Source organism: Crocuta crocuta, unplaced genomic scaffold (assembly GCF_008692635.1).
Source record: "Crocuta crocuta isolate KB4526 unplaced genomic scaffold, BGI_CrCroc_1.0 scaffold546, whole genome shotgun sequence".
In the NCBI taxonomy this organism is placed as follows: Eukaryota; Metazoa; Chordata; class Mammalia; order Carnivora; family Hyaenidae; genus Crocuta; species Crocuta crocuta.
Window position 1 is genome coordinate 4,470,452 of NW_027527441.1, and position 23,889 is coordinate 4,494,340.

The following is a 23,889-nucleotide window of genomic DNA, read 5'->3' on the forward strand; positions in this document are numbered from 1 at the left end:
GATAGTAAAATGTTGAATAGACAGGTATTCATAGTAAAAAAAAAAAATTCTTTCAACTTACTCTATCTTTGAAAAATTTTTTAATAAAATGCTGAGGGAAAAATCAATAGGAAAGGTGATCTTCTGATGTGCTGATAATGACCTATTTTTTCTTATGTGAGTGCTGGTTACACAGGGTGCCTAGTTTGTGAAAATTCATTCATCTGTACATTCATGTGCACTCTTCTGTATGTAGGACATAGTTTAATAAAAAAAAAAAACATTTAAGATCAAAGAAGAAAGGAAAGAAATGCCTCTATGGGTTAAATTTTAAATTCCCAGAGTAGGAAATATCCAGTTTAGATTTTTACATTCTTATTAGTTTTATTCAAATTTACTTGTTCCTCATCTCATTTTTATTCATCTCCTTTTAATACTTGTAAATGTGCCTCCTTAGAAATAAATATATTTGAATACACTAAAACTGGTAAGATTATCACTGTTCTTCCAAATGTTGTCTTATGAATTTCCATGATGTCAGCATGCTTTGAACAGTAAGATATACAAAACAGACACACAGATACTTATTTAATGACAAACAAGTCAGCGTTAAATTAGATTAATGTATTAACCTATTTAAACTAGTTTCTACACAGAACTCTATGGTAAATAAAATCATTTCCCTCTCTTATAAAAACAATTTATAGATATGAATTTTATATAAATATTACTTTAAAATAACTTTGTAATCAAAGGAGATACAGGGTTGAATGTATAAACTACAGTGAAGTTGTGCTACTACTACTAAACAGATAGATTATTTGCCATTTTTCCTTTGTGTAAAAAATTGTGAATATGTAATTTAATTAACTGAGGGTATACTCACGGCTTAAAACTGGAATGGCCAAAGTACTTCTTGAGGAAATTAATTTGCATTGTATTAGGTCCTGGTAACAAATCGTCTTAAAATAAAAACAAAATGGCATTTATGTTAAAATAAAAGTGATAGGGAATAAAATTTTTATTTCATTGGATTCTTTTAAAGAATCTGGTGAGTGGTGCCTGGGGGGCTCAGTCAGGTAGGTGTCTGACTGTGGTTCAGGTAAAGATCTCGTGGTTTGTGAGTTTAAGCCCTGCATCAGACTCTGTGCTGACATAGCCTGGAGCCTGCTTCGGATTCTGTGTGTCTCTCTCACTCTCAACCCCTTTGCTGCTCACATTCTCTCTCTCAAAAATAAATATATATACTTTTAAAAAAAGAATATAGTGATAAATAACAAAGATTACTGTTTTCTGTCTTTTAACTAAATTGCCCCTCTATATGTCAGTCATGACTCCCACTCAACACTTTATTATCTAATACTAAGGATTAGAACTGTGTGATTCTACGATAAAATGGTTCACATTTTGCCAACACTGTAAGAAAAACAATGTTTTGGAATTTGCTATAGTTCTAAAACCTAACATGTAGGGGCATCTGGGTGGCTTAGTCGGTTAAGCGTTCAGCTTCGGCTCAGGTCATGATCTCTCGATTCAAGGGTTTGAGCCCCGCATCAGGCTCTGTGCTGACAGAGAGCCTGGAGCCTGTTTCAGATTCTTATCTCCCTCTCTCTCTGACCCTCCCCTGCTCACGCTGTCTATCTCTCTCTCTCTCTCTCAGAAATAAATAAAACATTAAAAAAATTTTTTTAAATAAAATAAAAACCTAACATGTAGACCCAGCCACAGAAAACAATATATCAATGCAAATTTCATAATACAACCAACTTTCAAGTAATAGTAATCAGAAATTATATGGTCACAAATAAAATCCAGAGATACAATTAAATCTTCATTTTAGTTACCATTCCACCAAACCTTTGACCAAAATTTTAATGGGATAGCACAATGGAGTTACATTAAGTTTTACTCAACTGATTTTTATTTTCTACTCAGGTTGAACAGTTCATGAGTGGTCAAGAAAGAGCAAAGCAAAGAATCAAGACCATTCACCTATAATAATAAATGAAAATTTATTATTATACTTCTCAGCTTTAACAGTTCTAAAAAGAGAACTAAATTCATTTGAAGATATTATGCCTTGATTTAATACAAGAAAACAAAGAGAATAGCATTTTCTTGAATATCTTCATATACTCTCCACCTACAACATTTATTTTAATTTTCCTATAACATTGATGAATCTAACTCTAGAGTATCCTACTTCATGAGAAGACCCCATGGCTTGCCATAATGAATACTGTTACTTACGCTTGAACAACAGGAGGTTGTTTGGTGGATTCCTTACGATGGTTGATATACACAGTATGAAAATTCATCTGTTTTGCTATCTGACATTGTGCCACTTGTTCTAAGTAATAAATTCCTGAAGAACAAGCACTATATCTATGCCTTTAATGCTAATGTTTAACATAAGTAATTAAGGATTCTTATTAATGATTTCCTATTATTTTGACAAAATATAAAAATCAAGATGAAAAGTTTCACATCACCCTATATGCCAAATAACACAACACTTCTACTACTCCACTTTCATAAAAAGTAAGATTAATGCTTTATAAAGACCAAAGTACTAAGGGACTTAATGACAAGTTTTTAGGACCTTATTAATTATATGCCACAAAATCCTTGCCTCCAAAGTGTTTAAAAACTGGACAGTAGAATCAGTAGTAGGTATCAGAGGGGAGTCACTGAAAACATATTACAGAGCTTACCTTCATCATCATCTTCTTCTTCAATAGTTTCAATCTCATCTTCATCTTCAGAAGGAACATCCAGATTTCCTTCCATTTTTATGCCTTTTGAATGAATTGGATCTGCCGTGCCACTATTTAGATTTTCTAAAGACTGAAAATTTAAAAGAAACCTTAGAAGCAAAACCATTGACAGTGTCGTATCTTTTTCACCAAACACAAAAGGAGTATTATTAACAGAACCTACAATTTTGTTCAAAGCTAACAGATGTGCAACCACTATCACAAAAGAACATGTGTGCTCTGGTTTAAATATGTACTCAAGAGTGGTTTCTAAGGCACAAGGCCAAAGATGGATTACTTCCAGCATAAACAGGGTTCATTAATAGCATAGAATGAACTGCCTGTGGGGAAAGTTATCAAATTTTGAATAAAATATGAATTTAAAACTTTTCTTCTTGGGGCGCCTGGGTGGCTCGGTTGGTTAAGCACATGAGTCTTGATTTTGGCTCTGGTCATAATCTCATGGTTTGTGGGACTGAGCCCCAAGTCAGGCTCCATGCTTGGGAGTCTTGCTCCCTCTCTCTCTCTCAAAATATATAAATAAAGCTTAAAAAAAAACTTTAAACTTTTTTCCTTTATCATACTTCAATGTTTTCTTTTTTAATTTTTTTTAATGCTTTTACTTATTTCTGAGAGACAGAGAGAGCCAGTGTGAGCAGGGGACGGTCAGAGAGAGAGAGAGAGAGACACAGAATCTGAAGGAGGCTCCAGGCTCTGAGCTAGCTGTCAGCACAGAGCCCGATGCGGGGCTCGAACCCACGAACCGTGAGATCATGACCTAAGCCAAAGCCGGACGCTCAACGGACTGAGCAGGCCAGGCGCCCCATACTTCGATGTTTTCAATTGCCAAGAGGTGAATGCAGGTTTGACTGTTATTTTAGGAGTTTCTCCATATCACGTGTCAGCATAACATTTAAACAACAAGCAAACAATAAATGTATTTTTTGTGAATTATGTGAATGTGTTTATGTGAATTATGAAAATAACAGTAAAAGATTTAATTAAATTTTAGGAAAGGAATATTACAAATGTGAAATAAAGCTGCTCTTTACTCTGGCTTGACAATAGTGGATTTTCTCCCCTGAATGAAGATTATCTATTTAAAGAATGTTAGAATATTTCAAAATTGTTTCATCTATACAGTGTTTTGTTTTCTGTTTTTTTACTGAGAAGTGACAATAATAATTATTAAACCACAGTTCTCCATTTCTCTTTTTATTAAACCTTCCACTGAGTATATTTGACTTCAACAACTTTTTAAAAAGTATATTCATTTCAAGCCTGGAAAAGAAAAAGAGTGAGGCTGTTCCAATTTCTTTACACAAGTCTACAGACAGACTTAGAAAAGCATTTTGAAAATAAAGTTCTCTCACATGTGCATCCAGATTGCCTTCTAAGAGATTCAATATAAAGTGTGTGGAAGTCTGCAAATGTCCTCTAAATGCGCTACTTGAACAGCATGCCGCAGAGAAATGGTTAATCAATAAAGGAGTTTGATTTAGTATTTACATTCTATTATTGCTATTAGCTAATATTTATTAAACACTTAAGAAATGCCAGGCACTGTACTAAGGCCTTCACAAATGACACCTTAAATAATAGTTACATCTATTAACTGAGTATCAAAAAGACTAAGAAACTTGTCCAAAGTCACATAGGAAATAAATGGAAAAGCTGGGATTTGAATCCACATCTAAATTCAGAATCCAAATTCCCAGTCACTACCCTGTACTCTGGCTCAAAACTAAAGAAACAGGACCTTAAACTCATTTCATTAAAAACAACATCATGGGGCGCCTGTGTGGCTCAGTCGGTTAAGCATCCGACTTTGGCTCAGGTCATGATCTCACGGTTCGTGGGTTCGAGCCCCGCATCGGGCTCTGTGCTGACAGCTCAGAGCCTGGAGCCTGTCTTCAGATTCTGTGCCTCCCTCTCTCTCTGACCCTCCCCTGCTCATGCTGTCTCTATCTCTCTCTCAAAAATAAATAAAACAATAAGTAAATAAATAAAAATAAAAACAAATAAAATCACACAAACCTAAAGATGAGAAATAAAATGTACATATAAGGATGAACTTATGTGTTTTTCTTCATTTTCAATTAATTTGGATAATATTTGCTTTTCTTTCTTATTGTCCATCCCTAGTTCATAACTGACAAAGAAACTGTGGAGGTTGGGTTGAAGTGATGGAAAATACAGACTTATAAAATAGTACTTTCAACTTTGATACTAAAATAGGGGTAAATGAAACAATTTAAAACATTAGAAAATGATATGTAATAAATACACCCATAGTAAATAAGAACAAAGAAAGTAAAGAGCAATATTGAATGTATAACAACAGAACTTCCAAATAAAAGGGGATACACATGGATGGAAAGAAAAAGAAACCAATTTCAATAGCAGAGGGTAAAATCACTACCCACATTCCAGTAAAAGATTTAAAAGAAGTGACCTGAGAGAAATATGTTTTCTAATATATAAAAATTAGTGTACTACTACTAAAACATTATAAAGATGTAAAGAATATGAAATGGAAAAATCTAATGGTTATGTAAAGGATAGTAATCACATTGTGGGGGGACATTTAGAACAAGGAAATATTTTACTTTTAAATTCCCTTTTTAAGGAACTGGAAGTAAATTTACATAATTTCAAACATACCTTAATCATCTCCAGTTCTAAATCTTCATCACTTTCAATTACATAAGATAGATCCTCTTCATTATTATCCTTGGAAGATAAATCCTTAAAAAATAGTATTTCAAACATTAATTTTCCAATGTAATTGACTCAATACCCTGTTTTCTACAAAATAAAGTTACTATACATGAGATAGCTTTAGATAACTTCCTCTTCTTCTCTAATAGATAAATTTATAATACACATTTATATGTTTATATGACACACAGGTAGAAAGGGAGAGAGCACTGTGGTAAGGAAGAAGATAAAGAAGGAGGAATAAATAGGTGCAAAAAAACAAAGAACCAAAGAAAAGGAGAAAGAAAGAAATATAATTAGAAAGAGAGACAAGGCAGACAAACAGATCTGAAATAGCCACACACCCCCAGCTAAAAGTGAGTACAAAGTGACAAGTTCTACAATGGTTAAAGAATGTCAAACTGTGTTTCCCTACTTGAGTACACAAACCTCTTTACAATGTTGAAAAATTTTATTCTATTCTATTCCAGGAACAACAATTGTTCTTTTATATTCACTGATTCTAAGAGATCACAAAAAGCTACTATGACTGTAATGATACCTTTAATCACTTGTACAAACAGTATCTACATAATTTGAAAAACAGTGTCAGATAAGTTATTTATTCAAATATTGCCAATGTTTGGATATGACGAAGCTTTACAATGATTTGGCAATCCGAAGGAAGCAAGTGTCCAACAGTATGAAAACCTGCACAAAAGAAATGCAGAAGGACCAAAACAGACTAATTTCAAACTGGATGTAGGAAAAGGAAGCATAGCCATAATTAACCTGCAAAAACTAAGTCTTAAAAAAGGCTTTTAAAATAAGTTTTATAGAAAGATAAAAAATTCTTTTACTATTTTACCCTTTTAAATAGGGTCTTTAATGAATAATGAAAAAATTACTAATTATTATACAATAAGAATGGTAATAACTGGGGTAAAAGATGGCAGTGAGATCCATTAAATTTTGATAATTCTATATCATTTTATGAAACCTATCATCTTAAATGCATACCTAATAAGAAATTTCCAAAAAGTTAAAGGTTGATGTATACATTAGCAAAATATATTTCCTAAAAGGGGAATCGTTTTACAAGTGGTTGGTGCGAGAATAGCTTGAAAATCTTTTTTGATTTTTTTATTTTTCTGAGAGAGAAAGAGAGAGAGAGAGAGAGAGAGAGAGGAACAGCAAAAGTGTGCGAGCACATTGAAAGGGGAGGCGAGGAGCAGAGGGAGAGGGAGAGAGAGAATCTTAAGCAGGCTCCCTTCCCAGTGTAGAGCCTCATGCCGGGCTTGATCTCACAACCATGAGATCATAACCTGTGCTGAAATCAAGAGTTGGACACTTAACCAACTTAGCCACCCAGGCATCCCTTGAAAATCATTTTAAAATAAAATGCATTAATATACTGGTAGAAGTGATTACTAATATAGTTACCAAACAGAGAATTTCTCAAATACTAAGACTTTGATTGCCATTAGAAAACTGAAAAGGGAAATAACCCTAGTAAATGACTTTCAAATTTAATTTTAAAAACTTAAAACTTCATTACTGCAAAGTAAAATGTATAAAATTCTACCGAATATGGACATCATAGGTAATTTCCTAAACTAATGAAAAACAAATGAGGCAAAAGTATAGGCTGTATGATTTCTCTTTTTATGGTTTGTCTTTACAATAAAAGAAACAAAGAGTTCTCTAATACAACTTCATTATTTCAAAAAATATCCTTAACTTAGCCAGGAGAAAAACATTACCTCACAAATTAAACTATTCAAATCAGAAGAACATAATAAGAAATCTATCTAAACATGAAACTGACAGAGAATATAGAATGTTTACAACAATCTATTAAGAAAAAAACGGGTCATAGACTCTCCGGATGCCAGGAAAGGGTAGTGTCAAGCAAAAATATCAGTTTATTAGAAACCCTCTTATAACAGCAAGTAAAAAAATCTGTATGAGGAAATAAAACTACTTCCAAAATCAAGTTTGGAGGAGTAAACACTGGTAGGTCTATAGGAAATTCACAAAGAAATAGAGGTATCTAGTATATAAATGCTTAAATAGCAAAGTACAGCAAACATGTATTGACACTTTAAAATCTTTTCATTCTAAGACCATAAGTTGCTGCTTATTATCCCCAGTCAAAAGCAGCAAACTAGAGCTCACTTGTCAAATTCAGCCCACTTTTTGTTTTTGTTAGTAAAGTTTTACTTGAAATGCAAACAAGCTCATTTGTCTACATCTGTCTATAGTTGCTTTCACATTAAATTGGCAGAGTTTAATAGTTACAGCAGGAACCTGTGGTCTGCAAAGCCTAAACTGTTTACTATCTGCCCTTTTACAGAAAAAAATCAGCAAACCCCTAGTAGTGAATGAAAACTGTTTTCTCTTTTTTTAGTACCTCAGGAGATCTGCAAGTAACATCATTAAGAACTTCTTCCTGAGCCTGCTGCTCCAAAATCTGTAGTTCATATTCTGTAATATCTAATGACTTCCAACAAATTCCTTCTGTATTCTCTCTCAACTTATTGCCTTCTTCTAAGCCATCTTCAAGCCCATCTTCTCTTCGTTTAACTTCATTTCCAAGTATATTTTCTTCATCATGTTTAATTAAATAATCAAGGGTTGTGTCCCATGTCTCATCTTTAACTTCAGTAAAAATTCTATGTTCTCTAATTTGTTCCTGTTGTACTTCATCAGCAGTTGGATCTTCCAATTGTGATAAGTGAAAATTAGCACTGGGCCTCAATTCAGTCTCAGTTGAACCAAATATCATCTTCCTCAATGAACACAGATTTTCTGAAATATCACTTAATAGTGTAGAAATCCTAAAAAATTAAGAAAAGGTAATTCAACTTCAACTGCAATAACTATAAACACAAGTCGTAATGCTTTTTAATAAGTACAAGCTTTCTAACCTGACCTCACTTAAAAGACAAATTGGATTAAAGTTATTCTTCCTTCCCTCATAACCACTATCTGCTTAAAGCTGTGGGTTACTCTCTAACACTGTAAGGCACTTCCGTATTTAACTTGTACCCGTACTAACTATACATGCTAATATGCTTGTCGACTTGTAGGCTTACTAAGTGTCAAAAGTGTTTAGTCCCAAACTAATTATTTATGCCAGTTATACTTTTTGTGGCAGTTAATTTAATTAAATGTAGGTCAAATCAATGACACATGACCATCAAAAAAAATTTTTTTAAGTTGAACATGCTGAAAGACTCAGCAAATTTCCTTTTTTTTTTTAAAAAAAAGTTCTGTCTGATTAACTATAGCCAAACAACCAAAACAGTTTGGAGGAAAAATGTAAAAACTAGGACTGTGCATTCAGATTGTTTCAAGTGTCTTAAGTTTTCACTCCAATTTTAAAGAAACTAAAACTAGAAATTGAAGAAGATACATCATGGGTGTGTCTTAAACAAGAAACCCCAAAGAGCAGTCTTTTATTTAATGAAAAGGCCATAATGAATATAAAAAGACTAGGAAACAAATATATACTAATATGTTAAATTAAAAGTTTTTATGATCCCATATTTTAACTTTTTCAATTTGCTGATCTACTAGCCCCAACTGCAACACATAAGAGTGTTTATGTTATAATTCAAAAATGATGCTGTTCTGCATGTTCAATAATCACAAAACCAGACACATACTCTTTGGAATAGGAAAAAAACCTTCCCATCAGTTGGCAAATATAACAAGTAAGAAAATATGGAAAAGTTGTATATGAATAAATATGATATGAATTTCTCTTTTTTTAAGTTTATATACTTATTTTGAGAGAGACCATGAGCGGGGGGGGGGGCAGAGAGAAGGAGAGAGAATCCCAAGTACCTTCTCCCCCCACACCACCAACATAGAGACCAATAAGGGCTTGAACTCACTAACCATGAGATCACTACCTGAGCCAAAACTGAGAGTCGACACTTAACCAACTGCACCACCCAGGCACCCCATGATATGAATTTCTTAACTCCTTAATTATAGTTGCTAATAAAGCTTTGTAACTAAGTGACCTTAAACATCTATTTATAACCAAACCTGGTTAACTGCAAAGGAAAACCACTACTAGAGTGTAAATTTTTTTTATGTTTATTTTTGAGAGAGAGAGAAAGAGAAAATGAGTGTGAGCAGGGGAGGGGCAGAGACAGAGGGAGGCACAAATCTGAAGGAGGCTCCAGACTCTTAGCTGTCAGCACAGAGCCCGACATGGGGCTTCAAATCACAAACCATGAGATCATGACCTGAGCCAAATTCGACATTTAACCAGCTAAGCTACCAGGCTCTCCTCAAGTGTAAAATGAGACACACTATCTTGTCTGATGGTTATAGGGTTTATTAAAACAATTTTTAGTTACTTCAGAAAAGTAGAAGTTAGAGGGAGAAAAGAGAATATGATAAGCAAAGAGACATTTTTACTATTTAATTAACACTTTTGTTTAGCTCTTCTAATGTCAGAAGAACAGTTAGCATTATACTCAGGTATTCAAATAAGAGAACTGCACGTAAATAGTTTAAGAGAAACACATATGTGACATCATTTAATTTTTAAATGCATGGTAGTGTTAGAACGTATAAACACAACAACAGTGACATACAGATTGACAAGACTCTAAGAGCTTATTTATTCTGTGCTGACATAGAGAATGACATGTCTCATGTGAGGTAACTATTTACTCTAACAAATATCAAACGCTGTCTTCTTCAGCAAGGCATAATATACTTTTCCTTCTTTCTTAGGGCTGTTATTACGCATATTAGTACCCTATAGAAAGCCTCAGCACTCAATAGAATGGCAAGGACATGACAGCAATACAAGAGATGTATAATGAATTTAAATTAACTAAGCAGAGATGTACAATCCAATACCTTCCAGTTCCACTGAAGCATAAAGTTGTCCTCTTCTGCAACAAAACTCAAAGGACTATTTTTAAAGATCTCACTTCTAATTTTTATAGTTTTGTCCACTCTTTCACAAATTGCCAGCTTTAACTTCCAGCTGTGGTCATGTGCATACCCTTCCTTATTCATACCTGTCTGTCACTTTAACTGGATATCCAAGCTTATCAAACTGTATCTATAAACAAAAAAGCAAGTAGGCTCTGAACAGGCCTCATGCACTCCACTGAAAATACACTTAAGTGAGTTTGAATTCATGGTTAGAGAATGTATTTTGGCATTCAGAGGCCTTTTTTGTTCTCCCTTGGTTCTGAGGTGTAATTTGGGAAGTTAGGTATTATGCAGACTTCTTACAAAGAACCTGAAATAAGAAAAGTAACTAGTCCTTGTTTGACACTGAAACTCGACAAGATTTTTCTTTACTACAAATGAATTCAGTATTTCCCATTCTCAAGTGTTAAGAACACTTATGTAGTTTTGTTACTACAAACCAAAGCACTAACAAGACACAATTTTTCATTTAATAGATAGTCTAACTGCTAGAACAAATATCTGAAATACATGTAAATATCATGTAAACACTGATTATTTTTCTTTCATGGAGGGAAAAATGTAAAATTGAATATGAAATGGCTCTACTGATACCTATTTCCATTTGACAGTTATGTCTTTCAGAAATTCTCAGTTACATAAAAACCACTAAAACAAACTATGGGGAAAAAGGACTTTGAAAAAGATCTGAATCTTTGTATCGTACTTTGAAATATCAGAATCAACATATATCACAAATCTCATCCCCCAAAAATACATTAACATTGCATTTTGTCAAAATCAGAATTCTATTTCAACTAACTGCTTGATGTTTCTACAAAGCATTTTTGCCTCAATATTATATTACTACATTGTAATCATTCAATGTTCAGAAGCGTTCCTGGTTTTAGAGGAAGTCATTCAGCAATTAAGGCTCCCACAAGGCCTGGCCCCTGAAAGGGTCAGCTACAAGGCACCAGTAATCCAACGGTCTATTAATCCAAATATCTCTCATTACCTAGGGCCTTTAGCTATAAAATGGCATCTAAAATCTGAATGCCTCTTGTTCTAACAGTGTCCTGATTAGGTAGAATTCCTATTTAAAAATCAGAAAAATGAAGCTTTTAAATATAAAAATTGTTTTTATTTACACATTTTAGGTGACTAAACTGTAAATATAATTAAATGAGAGATGACCATAAAAAAAAGAAAAAGACAACACTGAATCTAAAATATTTTCCTTTCTGTGAACTTCTGAATTTTACTTTACTTTGTTTTGTAAAACATCCTACAAAGCAGACAGAAAAGACTTAAGCTTTTTGATCTGCAATTTAACAACTGGAAAGATATTTCTCACATTTACAGATCAGTCTGCATGCATGTATTCAAGCAAATTTCCATGAATCTACCTTAATGAATAGTAATTCTTTATAAATAGGAAGGTGCAGTAAGAACAAATACAATTGGTAAAAACAGATAATATTTAACCTCTGTGGATCTTCCAATTTTTTCACAGTGTCAGGAAGACGCTTAGCCAGATCCCTCACATCCTCAGCTATTGAAGTCAATTGTTTCTTCAGATCACTAGGTAGCATTTTTTCCTCTGGAAAAAAAAAAAGAATCAATGTTAATTTTCAAACCATGAAGCAAAGATATTTATTTAAACCGTAGAAGGGCTCACATTTTCCTTTTCTTCCTGTGAGTTCCGACAAAGGGACTTCCTTATCTTATCTCCACATCACCTCAGTCACTTTACATCCCTTTCAAACTTTTACTACTTAAATTTTAGAATGAATTCCAAATGATCTATACTCATACATATTACAACCAGTGGTTATCAACCTAATCAGAAGAAGGTAGAAATGAGAATCTGAGCCCATCTACACTATTTCAAGATCAGAAATCAGCATAACACCGTGTGGGCTGTTACTTATGAAAAATAGTTTGGTACACATAGCCTTAGCCAACTGCCATTCCTCACTTCCCTGGTTATTAGTCAGGACCAAAATAAAATACAAGCCTTTCTAATCAGCACTCATCTTCCAAACTCTCAGCTTCATTCTATCTGGTACATCACTCCCAATCAACACCACACCTGCCTTCCTTTCCCAAGCCCTTCCCCTGCTTAGAATTTCTCACACTTCCTCACCATCTTCTCTTGTCCTTCAAAAGTCAAGCTCCTCTGAGGCATGTGACATAGGATTACACCATCTGCTATTATTCTTGCTTACTGCACCTTGTGACCTCAAAATCACAACCTTTCATTCACTGACAGTTTTAGTGCCTGGCTCATGGTCTTTCCCTTCACTACGACTCCTGTGGGAATTCCTAGTGTTTTAACACTCACTAAAAGTGCTGTCTTCTCGATGCTTTGATCCTTCCACTTCCAACAATCTTTTCCTCAACTGACCTCAGCCACCCATTCCTATAGTTATTTGACTTTAAAATTGCCAATAAAGTTTAACTGCCAATTGTGAGCATTCCCCACCCCCCACACCAGCCCTCTGGCTTTCTTTTTTTTTTTTTAATGTTTTATTTATTTCTAGGAGAGACAGAGACAGCGTGAGCAGGGGAGGGTCAGAGAGAGAGGGAGTCACAGACTCTGAAACAGGCTCCAGGCTCTGAGCTGGCAGTCAGCACAGAGCCCGACATGGGGCTCGAACCCACGAACCGCGAGATCATGACCTAAGCGAAAGTCGGACGCTTAACCAACTAAGCCACCCAGGCGCCCCCACGCTGGCTTTCTTTCCAGAATGCCTTCCCCAATACAACTGTTCTTTCACACTTTCAGAACCAAATTTTCCTTACACACTATCCTTCCCCCCCTCCACTCCCCACCATGTCCTTTTTCCTTTCTGACCCCTTTTACAGTAATCATTATTCCCCTGTCTGGGCCCTCACCTCTTTTATTCCTTCCTCCCTCCATGGTACTTATCTAGGAAAGTCCATACGCTGCTTAAGCCCAGTTGTTGTGTTGTTGTTTTTTTTAACCTCCTCGATGCCTATACTCAAAGAGTTGAATATAAAGGAAAATAAAACTCAGCCATGATGACTCAGCTTGCTTTAAATTCGTAACACAGATCTCCACTGAACCCTCAAGTAATGACTGTTAATTATTCTACATTTCCCACTCTCCTATTATCAAGATGACCACTTCACACCTCTTTCTTTCTCTCCAAGCCTCCAACATCTGCTTGCCCCTCCTTTCGCTAGGGGAACAACTTCACCTCTCATTACGCTAAGAAAACAAAAAAAGAAAACTATCTCATCTGCCTACTCCCCATCTGCTAGTGAGTCTGGTATTCATAGAACTTCTCTCATTTACAGCAAAATTCTATGAAAGAGTTATCCACACACTGTCTCAAATTTTCTACTCCCATTTTCTCTTAAGCGGTCTCCAACCAAGCCTTCACCCCAACCTGTATAGCAAAGCTGCTTTGGGAAAGGTTACTCACAGCCTCCACACTGTCAAGTCTAATTGTTGGGTCTAGTTCCTCATCTCCCTCAAATACTCAGAGGTATTTAAAACAACTGATAACTTCTTCTTCCTTATAAACATATTCTTCACTTGGCTTCCAGACACTACACCTCTTTCCCTCTCTCTTTCATTACCACCCCTTCTCGGGTCCCCTTTGCTGCACTCTCCTTCTCTTCCTGATCTCTAAATGTGTGTGTGCCCTTGACATCAATACTTGGGCTTCCTCTCTAATCACTCTATTTCATCTCATCTCATTTCACTACTTTAACTACCATCTGTACCTTGATGATTCCCAAAGTCACATCTCCAACCTCACCCTTTCCCCTGAACTCGAAGCACACTTCCAACTACAATATCTTCTTGGATATCAATAAGCATCTAAAATGTAGCATATCCAAAACTGTACTCTGGAATTTTCTCACCGAAGCTTACTCTTCCCATGACCTTCCAACCATAACTGATCCTTCCATTCACTCAGCTGATCCAACCAGAATATCTTAATTGTCCTCTCAGTCTCTACATCTCACCCCTCACAGAGAATTCATTAGCAAATCCTTCACAATATATGCCTTCAAAACATATACACAACTCACCACTTCCCACCATCTCTACTGCTACCAGCCTAATCCAAACAATTGTCATCTCTTGCTGGGACTATTATAGTAGCCTAATAGACTTCCCTGCCTAACCACATGCCCTTTTACAGCAGCAAAAAAAAAAAAAAAAAAAAAAAAAAAAAACTTTTAAAATAAAAATNTAAATTAAAATTTAAGCATATCATTCTCTTGCTCCAAACCCTCTCAGGGTTTCCCAACACTCTACTTTGTACTTATCTTAATTAATAAAATATGCATTCACCACCTATAAGGCCCTAAATAATCTGGCCCAAGCTACTTTTCTAGCTTCATTTCCTACCACTCTCATCTTTACTCATTTCACGTCAATTATCCTTGTTGGTCCTTTTTTTTTTTTTTTTGAGACACAGAGAGAGAGGGTGCAAGTAAATGAGGGGCAAAGAGAGATAGAGAATTTCATAAGGGGAAGAGACACAGAGAGAGACAAGCAGGCCTCACGCAGGGCTAGTGTTTTACCTGAAGTGGGGCTCATGTTCACCTGAAGCGGGGCCCAAGCTCACAGGATGTGGGACTTGAACTCACGAACTGTGAGATCAGGACCTGAGCCAAACTCAGATGCTTAACGACAACATATCCTTGTTGTTCCTTAAATAAGGCAAACAATCACCCTCGGCCACTTAGCTCTTTCTCCGAAGACTGCTACATTCTTCCCTCACATATTCACATGGCTCATTCCCTCATTTCTGTGAAATGAAGTGAGGTGCTTGGTCTCGTGTGTTCAGTACATTTTCCCCACCAACTGAAACTGTACCTAACCCATGATAAACACCCATCAAATATGTAATGAGTGAATGAATATCTCCTTTCCAAACAAATCTTCTAAAAAAAAGTCGTTTACACATGCTTTCTCATGTTCCTTAGCTCTAATAACTCCTCCATCCTCTATCATGTTAATATGATTTCCACTCACATCATTCTGCTTGTGATATAGCACCTTCGTGTCACCAAAGCCTGGGGACCCTTTTCTGTTTTGTCAGCACAAGGCACAAATAACCACTCTCTCCCTGGAATACTCTTTGGTCACCCAGAACACCAAAGCTGCTGGAGTAAAAAAGTTACAAACGCCATGCTGCCAAAACTAGTGATTAGTTCTAAATCCTCAGTTTTTCAAACTCTGGGCGTAAAGCACGTGATAGCTCCTCTTCCTTAAAACACACACTTTGTCTGGTGTTCTGCACATAGAACCTCCTAATTTCCTTCTCTGCCTGTGGCAACTCCTTCACTGTCCCCTCCGCCATGCAAACATCAAATACTGAGCTCCTCAAAATTCTTAGTCCCAGTTCTTTAACTCTCAATTCTTTATCTCTAACTAAAACTATCCTCTGAGATACAGTCTGGGTATCTAAGGGCCACCCACACCTGCTATCTCAAGCCCTCCTCTCTTTAAGACATCTAAAATCAGCTGTGTGATTCCTCAGCTCCAAATCTTTCTCCTTCTCTTCAATGGTTTTCGTCTCTTTTGCTGATGCCTACAACATAAGAATGATCCTTGTTACATGGCTCTTATCATCACACCAAATTCTGCTGACTCGACTGCTGTATTAAGTGTATCTTTTTTTTTTAATTTATTTCTAGGAGAGAGAGAGAGAGAGAGAGAGAGACACAGCATGAGCAGGGGAGGGTCAGAGAGAGAGGGAGTCACAGACCGAAACAGGCTCCAGGCTCTGAGCTGGCAGTCAGCACAGAGCCCGACGCGGGGCTCGAACCCACCAACCGCGAGATCATGACCTAAGCGAAAGTCAGACGCTTAACCGACTAAGCCACGCAGGCGCCCCTTAAGTGTATTTTTAATCTATCTCCTTCTCTCCATCCTCAATACAACCATCCAAGCAGGCCACCACCCGCTCTCCCCTGGATTGCCCTTGCAGCCTCCCAACAAGTTTTCCGACTAGAACCCTTGCCATCCCACAATCCATTTTCTCCTCTACAGCCCAAGGTATTCTTTTTTTTTTTTTTTAACTGTAATTCATGTCACTCCTCTGTTTAAAACTCTCAATAATTCTTAGGAGGAAATGTAAACTCCTAATGTAAACATGGCCTATCTGCTTCCCTTGTTCTGCTTCCGCTTCATCCCTTACTCTCTCGTACTCAACAGTTCACCATAGTGAACTACTCTGAGTTGCCTATAGACACTATGGTCTCTTTCCGCACCTGCTATTCCCTATGCCTGTGACACTTTTCCTCGACTCTTCAGCTTCCTAACTCCTGTTCCTATTTCAGGGCTTACTCGAAACATCACTCTCTCCAGGAAACACTGCAATACTTGCACATATGCGTCCGACGGCTCTCCTATGTGCTAACCAAAGTGCCTTGTTTTCCCACCTCCCAAGTCTCCTCTTCCTATACTGCAACTGCCTTTTTTTGTTCATCTCTATATCCCCTAAAAAATGTAGGTTTTCCTCTCAGGAAGCAGATCGTAACCGTCTTGGTCACTACTGTATCCCCACATCATAAAGTGGTCAACAATTTTTAATGAATGAGTAAGTGCATTTTTACCTGCCAAATCGGTTAGTGTTCATTAGCTACCACCCAGGGATAAGCTAATATTTTAACAGTGAGAAACAATGTACAAATATCCTTTTATTTTCTGATGTTATAATCCACTTTAATTCTTTAAAAAGAAGAAAAAACACCATCCTATAACCAAAAGTCGTTATTTGAAAATAGCATCTATAAATACACCAGGAACTTAAAGGACAATGAGGATGATAACTCTTGTGTTCATAATAGGAAGCCAGGGAGGGAGAAAAAAGAAAGGGTAATAATCTTAGTGACTATTCACCAGGATCCTAGTCAAAATACTTCAATTCAGATGTCACAAGACAGACACACATATAATGCAAGAAAGCATAAAAGTGAGGGTCAAAGAATGAAGCATTGCAATGACAGGTACACAGATACCTGGACTTCTAGTGGCAACTTGTAAATATATGTTACTTAACATCTTACACATTTCTTGTAAACCTTTTAATTGGAGACAAAATTGCAAGCATAACATAGAAGTAATTCTGCAAACCACAAAATCAAAAAACCATGAATCCCCGGTCTGCGGGGTTTAATTCTGTTAAGATTTAAATAAGTTCTATATTGGTCTCCAGATCAGATTCAAAACATGTGTTCAGTTAATCAAGATAATTTCTAGCCACAGTACCTTTGGCTATAAGGAGTCAGCAAGCACTCATCGAAGTGGCTTTCCAGGAAAAGAAAAAGCATAAGGAGGCTTTTACCTTCTTAGGTAAAGGAGGGTCTACCACAGAGGATATGGATCCATTCTCAATGGCAAATATAAAGAGTACAATATCATTTTAAATGAGAAGGTCACGCCATCTCTTTAAGCTTATTTAACAAAGTCACTATTTAATTAACATCTTAAACAGCTATTTTAAATCTCCAAAGAAGCTACAAGAATAGGAATAACAACTCTCTATAAATCAATACAGGTGCTTTGGATATTTTGTCCCTCTTAGTGTTCACAGCTATTCTATGCAATAGATATTTAACTATCATCTACATTTCAAACACGGGGAACCATGTAAATCTCAAGTCACATGGCATGGGGTCCCATTTGGCTTCTGTGACATAGACGCCCACCTTGTTCCAGTCTCCATGTAAGTCTGCTATCCCTGACCTATCAAGACATCTGAGAAAAGCACTGAAGTTGAACAAAGTGGCCACTCTTTTTGGAGAAAAACAGCAGTCATCATATCCCAGAAAAAATTTAGAAATTTAAACCAGGACACTACGAAGTAACTGGTACACTTTAAATATTTATAGCAAGGATGTATCATCTCCAGACTGGGAGATAACTGTCTGTATCACTGATATTATCAAAGCCACAAAGCCCCAGCTGAAGAAGCCTAATGAAATGCAATGTGACAAAGAAGTAAATGCCTGAAACTCTAATCTCTGGGCAGACAGATCTCACGCCCTAATATCAACCTGGCTCAGACACTCAAGAAGCTATAACAATACTAAGCAGTTTGCACACATGTGAATACTGACATTTTGGAGATAAACCTTGAAAAAGAGCACATTCAAATTTTGTCTTTTGTTTTTAGATCATCACATACCTTTTTTTATAGCAAACATTTGCACAGTATCACTTAAATTCTCTAATTTTCGATAAATGATGAGGCCAGCCTATAAAAAAACAGAAAAGTTAAAAGACTATGCTAAAAATAACCAAAATGAAACCATATGTCCCATCTTTAGAGAAATCCAAAACAGTGACTCCCAAAGCACCCAAAAAGCTGCATTCAACTTATTATGTTACACAAAGATCTATGTCTTCATTAAATCACCGTACTAATTACGAGACTGGAGAAAGCAAGCGGTTTGTGCCTTAAAATAAAAGTTTTTATTTTTTAATGTTCAATATTATAAGGAGTTATCCAAATCAGATAACTTATAAGTAGACTCCAACAAAATATGATCAAGTAAGTAAATCTATTTTGATGACACATATCCACTTCCCCATATTTCACCAAATCAGCTGTGAATGCCCACATATGATCAAGCCTCCTTCAAGGCACTGTTAAGAGGAAGAACCAAGTCACACTGAATTATCATGAATAAAAATGCTACAGAACTTGCATAACAAGTTTTACAATTTTTTTTTTAAAATAGAACAGAAGGGGGGCGCCTGGGTAGCTCAGTGGTTGAGCGTCTAACTTCGGCCCAGATCATGATTTCACGATTTGTGAGTTCAAGGCTGGGCTCACTGCTGTCAGCACAGAGCTGGCTTAAGATCCTATGTCTCCTCTCTCTCTGCCCCTTCACACGTGCACGCCCTCTCTATCTCTCTCTCTCAAAAAAAACAACAAAAAACTTTATTAACAGAACATAAAGGAAAATTACCACCCTATCTCTTGACAAAATTGAATTTTTCTGTTTATAAAAAATGGTGTCTCCATGCCTAAAAATAGATGCAAAAAGGAAAACAACAAGATATTCATCTACAAAAAGTATAAATTAGGGAAAAAGAAATCTACTGTGACATAAAATGTATTTCTTGAAAAAAACAAAAACAAAAAACAAATAATGCTGTACATAAAGATAAGAGCAAATTTCATGATGTTCAAATGTGTAAATATGAAAATACATCTGACTAAAAGCAGTCGAAAGCTAAATTTGGAGGCAATTTTCCTAAATTTTTAGCACATTTTAAATATAAATATAAGAAATAAGGCCAGTTTTGGGGCGCCCGGGTGGCTTAGTCGGTTGAGCGTCCGACTTTCGCTCAGGTCATGATCTCGCGGTTCGTGGGTTCGGGCCCCGCGTCGGGCTCTGTGCTGACTGCCAGCTCGGAGCCTGGAGCCTGTTTCAGTCTGTGACTCCCTCTCTCTCTGACCCTCCCCTGCTCACGCTGTCTCTCTTTCTCTCTCTCTCCTAGAAATAAATAAACATTTAAAAAAAAAAAAAGAAAAGAAATAAGGCCAGTTTCAATATAGAAACTATAATTATTTTTATTCTGAAGCTGCTTATAAATCAAATACATCATCAATACCATTTGTTGTTTGTTCAGCCTGGGCTTATTACCCTTTCATGTTTTCAGAGAGATTACATTTTTTACATATAAATTGGACATTATTTTGGCTTCATGACAATTAAAACTACCAGCACTGAACAGTCTATTGATCGGTACTTGCTAATTAATATTGAAAATTAACAGTTTCACTAAATGTTTTCTTAAGCATTTTTAATGCCAATCTGATTTAAAATATTTTAGTTCAGTTTGTGCAACAGTTACAACCAAATTTTTCTACAGTGATTTATTATAAAGTCTAAAAAATACATCACAGTCTAAAGAACTTTGGTACATACATACGCATCAGTGGCTGCATACAGTCTCTGATCCTCAGTAAGAGGAAAATTACTCCAATTGCTACAGCAGATAGATCTGTCTTTCAGAAGCTGTTTGCCGAAGAGGTGTTTAACCAAACCATTGAGGCTCCAGGTCTCTTTACATTTCAGCTACAAGTAATGAAAGATGAACACTGTAAAAAATTATTTCTATTTTCAGGTACTCCTAGATAACACCAACTGACCAAGCCACACATAAAGTTGGCAGTGTTATACTAAAATATAAGGCAGAGATAGTCCTTGATAAACTTCTCGTCATTAAAAACCTCATTTGCAGTCCACCATATTATAAGAATTTAACTCTGGAATTTCCCCAATGTAGGTATTAAAATTCTTGGACTGTAAAACTACTGTTCATGGAAAAAAGTTGGATAGGTTGGTAGGCTTTCTACCCAGTCCAATGAATACTTGGCCGAACAAGAGAATTCAACCTAATGACTGCATTAATAAAATATGTGAAATAAGGGCGATGGAACTGATGGCCAAACTTCCAATAAGCATCATTCCACAAAAGCTGCATTTGCTTTCATTAAAAAAAAAAAAAAAAAAAATTACTGGCATAAATGGATCAAAAAGAAAAACTTACAATACTTACATGTGCAAATACAGGAAACAAAGCGGAAGTGTACTAAATAAAGGGGCGGGTGGTAGAGCTAGCTTAAAGCAACTTTGCTAAGGCAGCGGGTTAGAACTCCAGATGGAATCCTCATTTGGGACTTCTTTACTGTTACCATAACATACAGTTTAAATTTTTTTTTTCAAAATATCTAACATTCAGGTAGATGGGACATTCTGTGAAACACAAACTTATCTTCTTTATGAATATCATATATGTATTATATCTACTCTTTTTTGAAAGTTTCTTATTTAAATTCCAGTTAGTTAATGTACAGGGTCATATTAGTTTTAGGTATATAATACGGTGAATCAACACTTAACACCCAGGCTTATCACAAGTGCACGCCTTACACCTACCTTTTCATTTGCAACATCTGTCAGCTCCACGAAACTCTTCAATTTGATGTCAAAGTCCTTTAAAAGTTTCCACTGATCTCCTTGGATTCCTACACCTGCTTTTTTAATTGCTTCATTTTCAAGCAACATTTTTAATCCCTGAGGAAAAACTGTAACATTTTATTATTATTTCCATAGGGCCTTTCAAGTATTATTTATTTCCTACTTCTTACACACTCTATGTTTATATTTAAATTTATATTTATGTTAAGTTTAAATTCAGAAGCACATTCATCTTGAGTGTTTCCTTTCTTAACTAAAGCAAAGTCGTGACACATAAATAACAAGAAAAGCAACTGGTTTGAGTGCTTCCTCTAACAACACTAACAGTCTCTTTCAGATCACGTAGCCCCTCTAAATTTCATTCTCTTATTGTCTAAAATAGGAATAATATCAATGCCTGACGGGAATGTTGTAAACATTACACAAAACAGGAATAGAGGGGCATGTGGGTGATTCAGTCGGTTAAGCATCTGACTCTTGATCTCAGTTCAGATCACAATCTCACATTTCATACAACCAAGCCCTGCATAGGGCTCTATGCTGATAGTGGCAGAGCTTGTTTGGGATTCTCTCTCTCCCTCTCTCTCTGCCCCTACCCTGCTTGTGCTCTCTCTCTCTTAAAATAAATAAATAAACTTTAAAAAAAAAAAAAAGAGATGTGAATGAGACAGGTAGAAAATGAATACTTCAATACATTTAAAGTTAAAAAATAAAAATAATAAAAATAAAAGTAAATTAAATAAAATAATTAAATAATCAAATAATTAAAACATAAATAATTAAAAGGGGTGCCTGGGTGGTTCAGTTGGTTAAGCTTCTGATTCTTGATTTCAGTTCAGGTCACGATCTCAAGGTCAGGAGTTCAAGCCCCACATTAAGCTCCACATTGGCGCTCTATACTAGGAGTGGAGCCTACTTAAGAAAATAAAATAGGGGCGCCTGGCTGGCTCAGTTGGTTAGGCATCCACCTTTGGCTCAGGTCATGATCTCACAGTTCATGAGTTTGAGTCCCACATCAGGCTCCATGTTGACAGCTCATATCCTGGAGCCTGCTTCAGATTCTGTGTCTTCCTCTCCCTCTGCCTCTCCCCTGCTCTCACTCTGTCTCTAAAAAAATTTTTTTAATTAAAAAAAATAAACAAAAATAAATATAAAGAAATAAAGAAATGAATGAACGAATATAAGGTGATGAAAGAAGCAGCAGCTAATTCAAAAGCTTAATTTTGTAGGGATAAAGCTGACATAATACAACTATCAACCATATAGAAATGAAAGAAATAGATACCAACCTGACATAGAAGAAATATGAAACAAATAACATTTGCTCTCTGACACACATAACTGAATCAGTGCAACTCTGCTCTGCTTCCCTGGAGTGTATACTGGTGGCCATTCCATGTCAAATCCTACCACATCCCCAATAGACAGACTCATGCTAAAGGGGGAAAAATAGTGTAAATTAAATACATTAAAATTTTAACTTCTGCATAACTTCTACATTCAAAAAACTTAAAAGACAAACCACATACATTAGAAGATATCTATGATACAAAAAACTGATAAATGAATAGCCAGAAAAAATTAAAAATTCCTTGAAAAGCCCCTAAGAAAAAGATAATACAGTAAAATAAAAAGAAATGTATGAACAGCCAACTCCCAAAAGAAAATCCAAATGGCCAATAAATCCAAGTAAATAACGTGAAGACACAAAATCTCACTCAAAATCAGATGCAAATTAATCAACACAATTTCATAAATATGTGACTGGCAATAATTAAAGCCTCACAATATCAAATGAAAGAAAGCTATCTACCAGTGGGACTGTTTATATACTGGTGAATGTTAAATTACTAAAATCCTCTTGGAAAGAGCTTTAACAATATTTAGCTGAAGATATATAAACACTGTTACCTCCAAGTTTTTCTCATAAATATATCAAACTCTCATATGTGCACAACCAGACAGATGTTTAAGAACATTCATTACAGTGACACCTGGGTGGCTCAGTCGGTCAAGCGTCTGACTTCAGCTCAGGTCATGACATCACAGTCAGGACATCGAGCACCTGCAACAGGGTCTGCACTGGATGTGTAGCCTGCTTAAGATTCTCTCTCTCCCTCTGCCCCACCCCTGCTTGCACACACACGCTCACGCGCGCTCTCTCTCTCTCTCTCTCAAAGAAAAAGTATAGATAATAACAGAATACATGTAACATGTGAGGGAATGCTAAACACTGAACTCATGAAAGACGTTATCTCAGAGGGGTATGGAGAGGAGAATCAGAAAGGACATACCTGGGGCTTCAGCTGTATTTTATCATAATATTTCTTAACTGAGATTTGAAAAAAATCGGATATTAAGATTTGCTAAAGCTATGTGGGAGGAACATGGATAGGGTTTGTTGTATTATTTTCCATTATTGCTTATAATTGCCCATTTTATAATTTTTTTTAAATTAAAAATGTACAGAACAAAAAAAATCTCAACCTTTGCTTTGGGCCAAGATGCAGTAACA

The 23,889-nt window shown here is 35.9% G+C and overlaps 1 protein-coding gene across 5 annotated transcripts in view; it reads right to left on the minus strand.

Moving 5' to 3' along the window:
* Positions 1 to 23,889, minus strand: part of WRN (WRN RecQ like helicase) — a 131,926-nt gene that overhangs the window by 80,306 nt on the left and 27,731 nt on the right. For all 5 annotated transcript variants that reach the window (XM_077760808.1, XM_077760800.1, XM_077760813.1 and 2 more), the window contains 9 exons: positions 22,664 to 22,809; positions 21,333 to 21,481; positions 20,319 to 20,468; positions 18,566 to 18,635; positions 11,871 to 11,985; positions 7,849 to 8,275; positions 5,400 to 5,483; positions 2,694 to 2,826; positions 866 to 941 (listed from right to left, as the gene is read on the minus strand). In XM_077760808.1, coding sequence (XP_077616934.1) covers positions 866 to 941; positions 2,694 to 2,826; positions 5,400 to 5,483; positions 7,849 to 8,275; positions 11,871 to 11,985; positions 18,566 to 18,635; positions 20,319 to 20,468; positions 21,333 to 21,481; positions 22,664 to 22,809 — 1,350 coding nt within the window. The remainder of the gene's footprint in view (positions 1 to 865; positions 942 to 2,693; positions 2,827 to 5,399; positions 5,484 to 7,848; positions 8,276 to 11,870; positions 11,986 to 18,565; positions 18,636 to 20,318; positions 20,469 to 21,332; positions 21,482 to 22,663; positions 22,810 to 23,889) is intronic.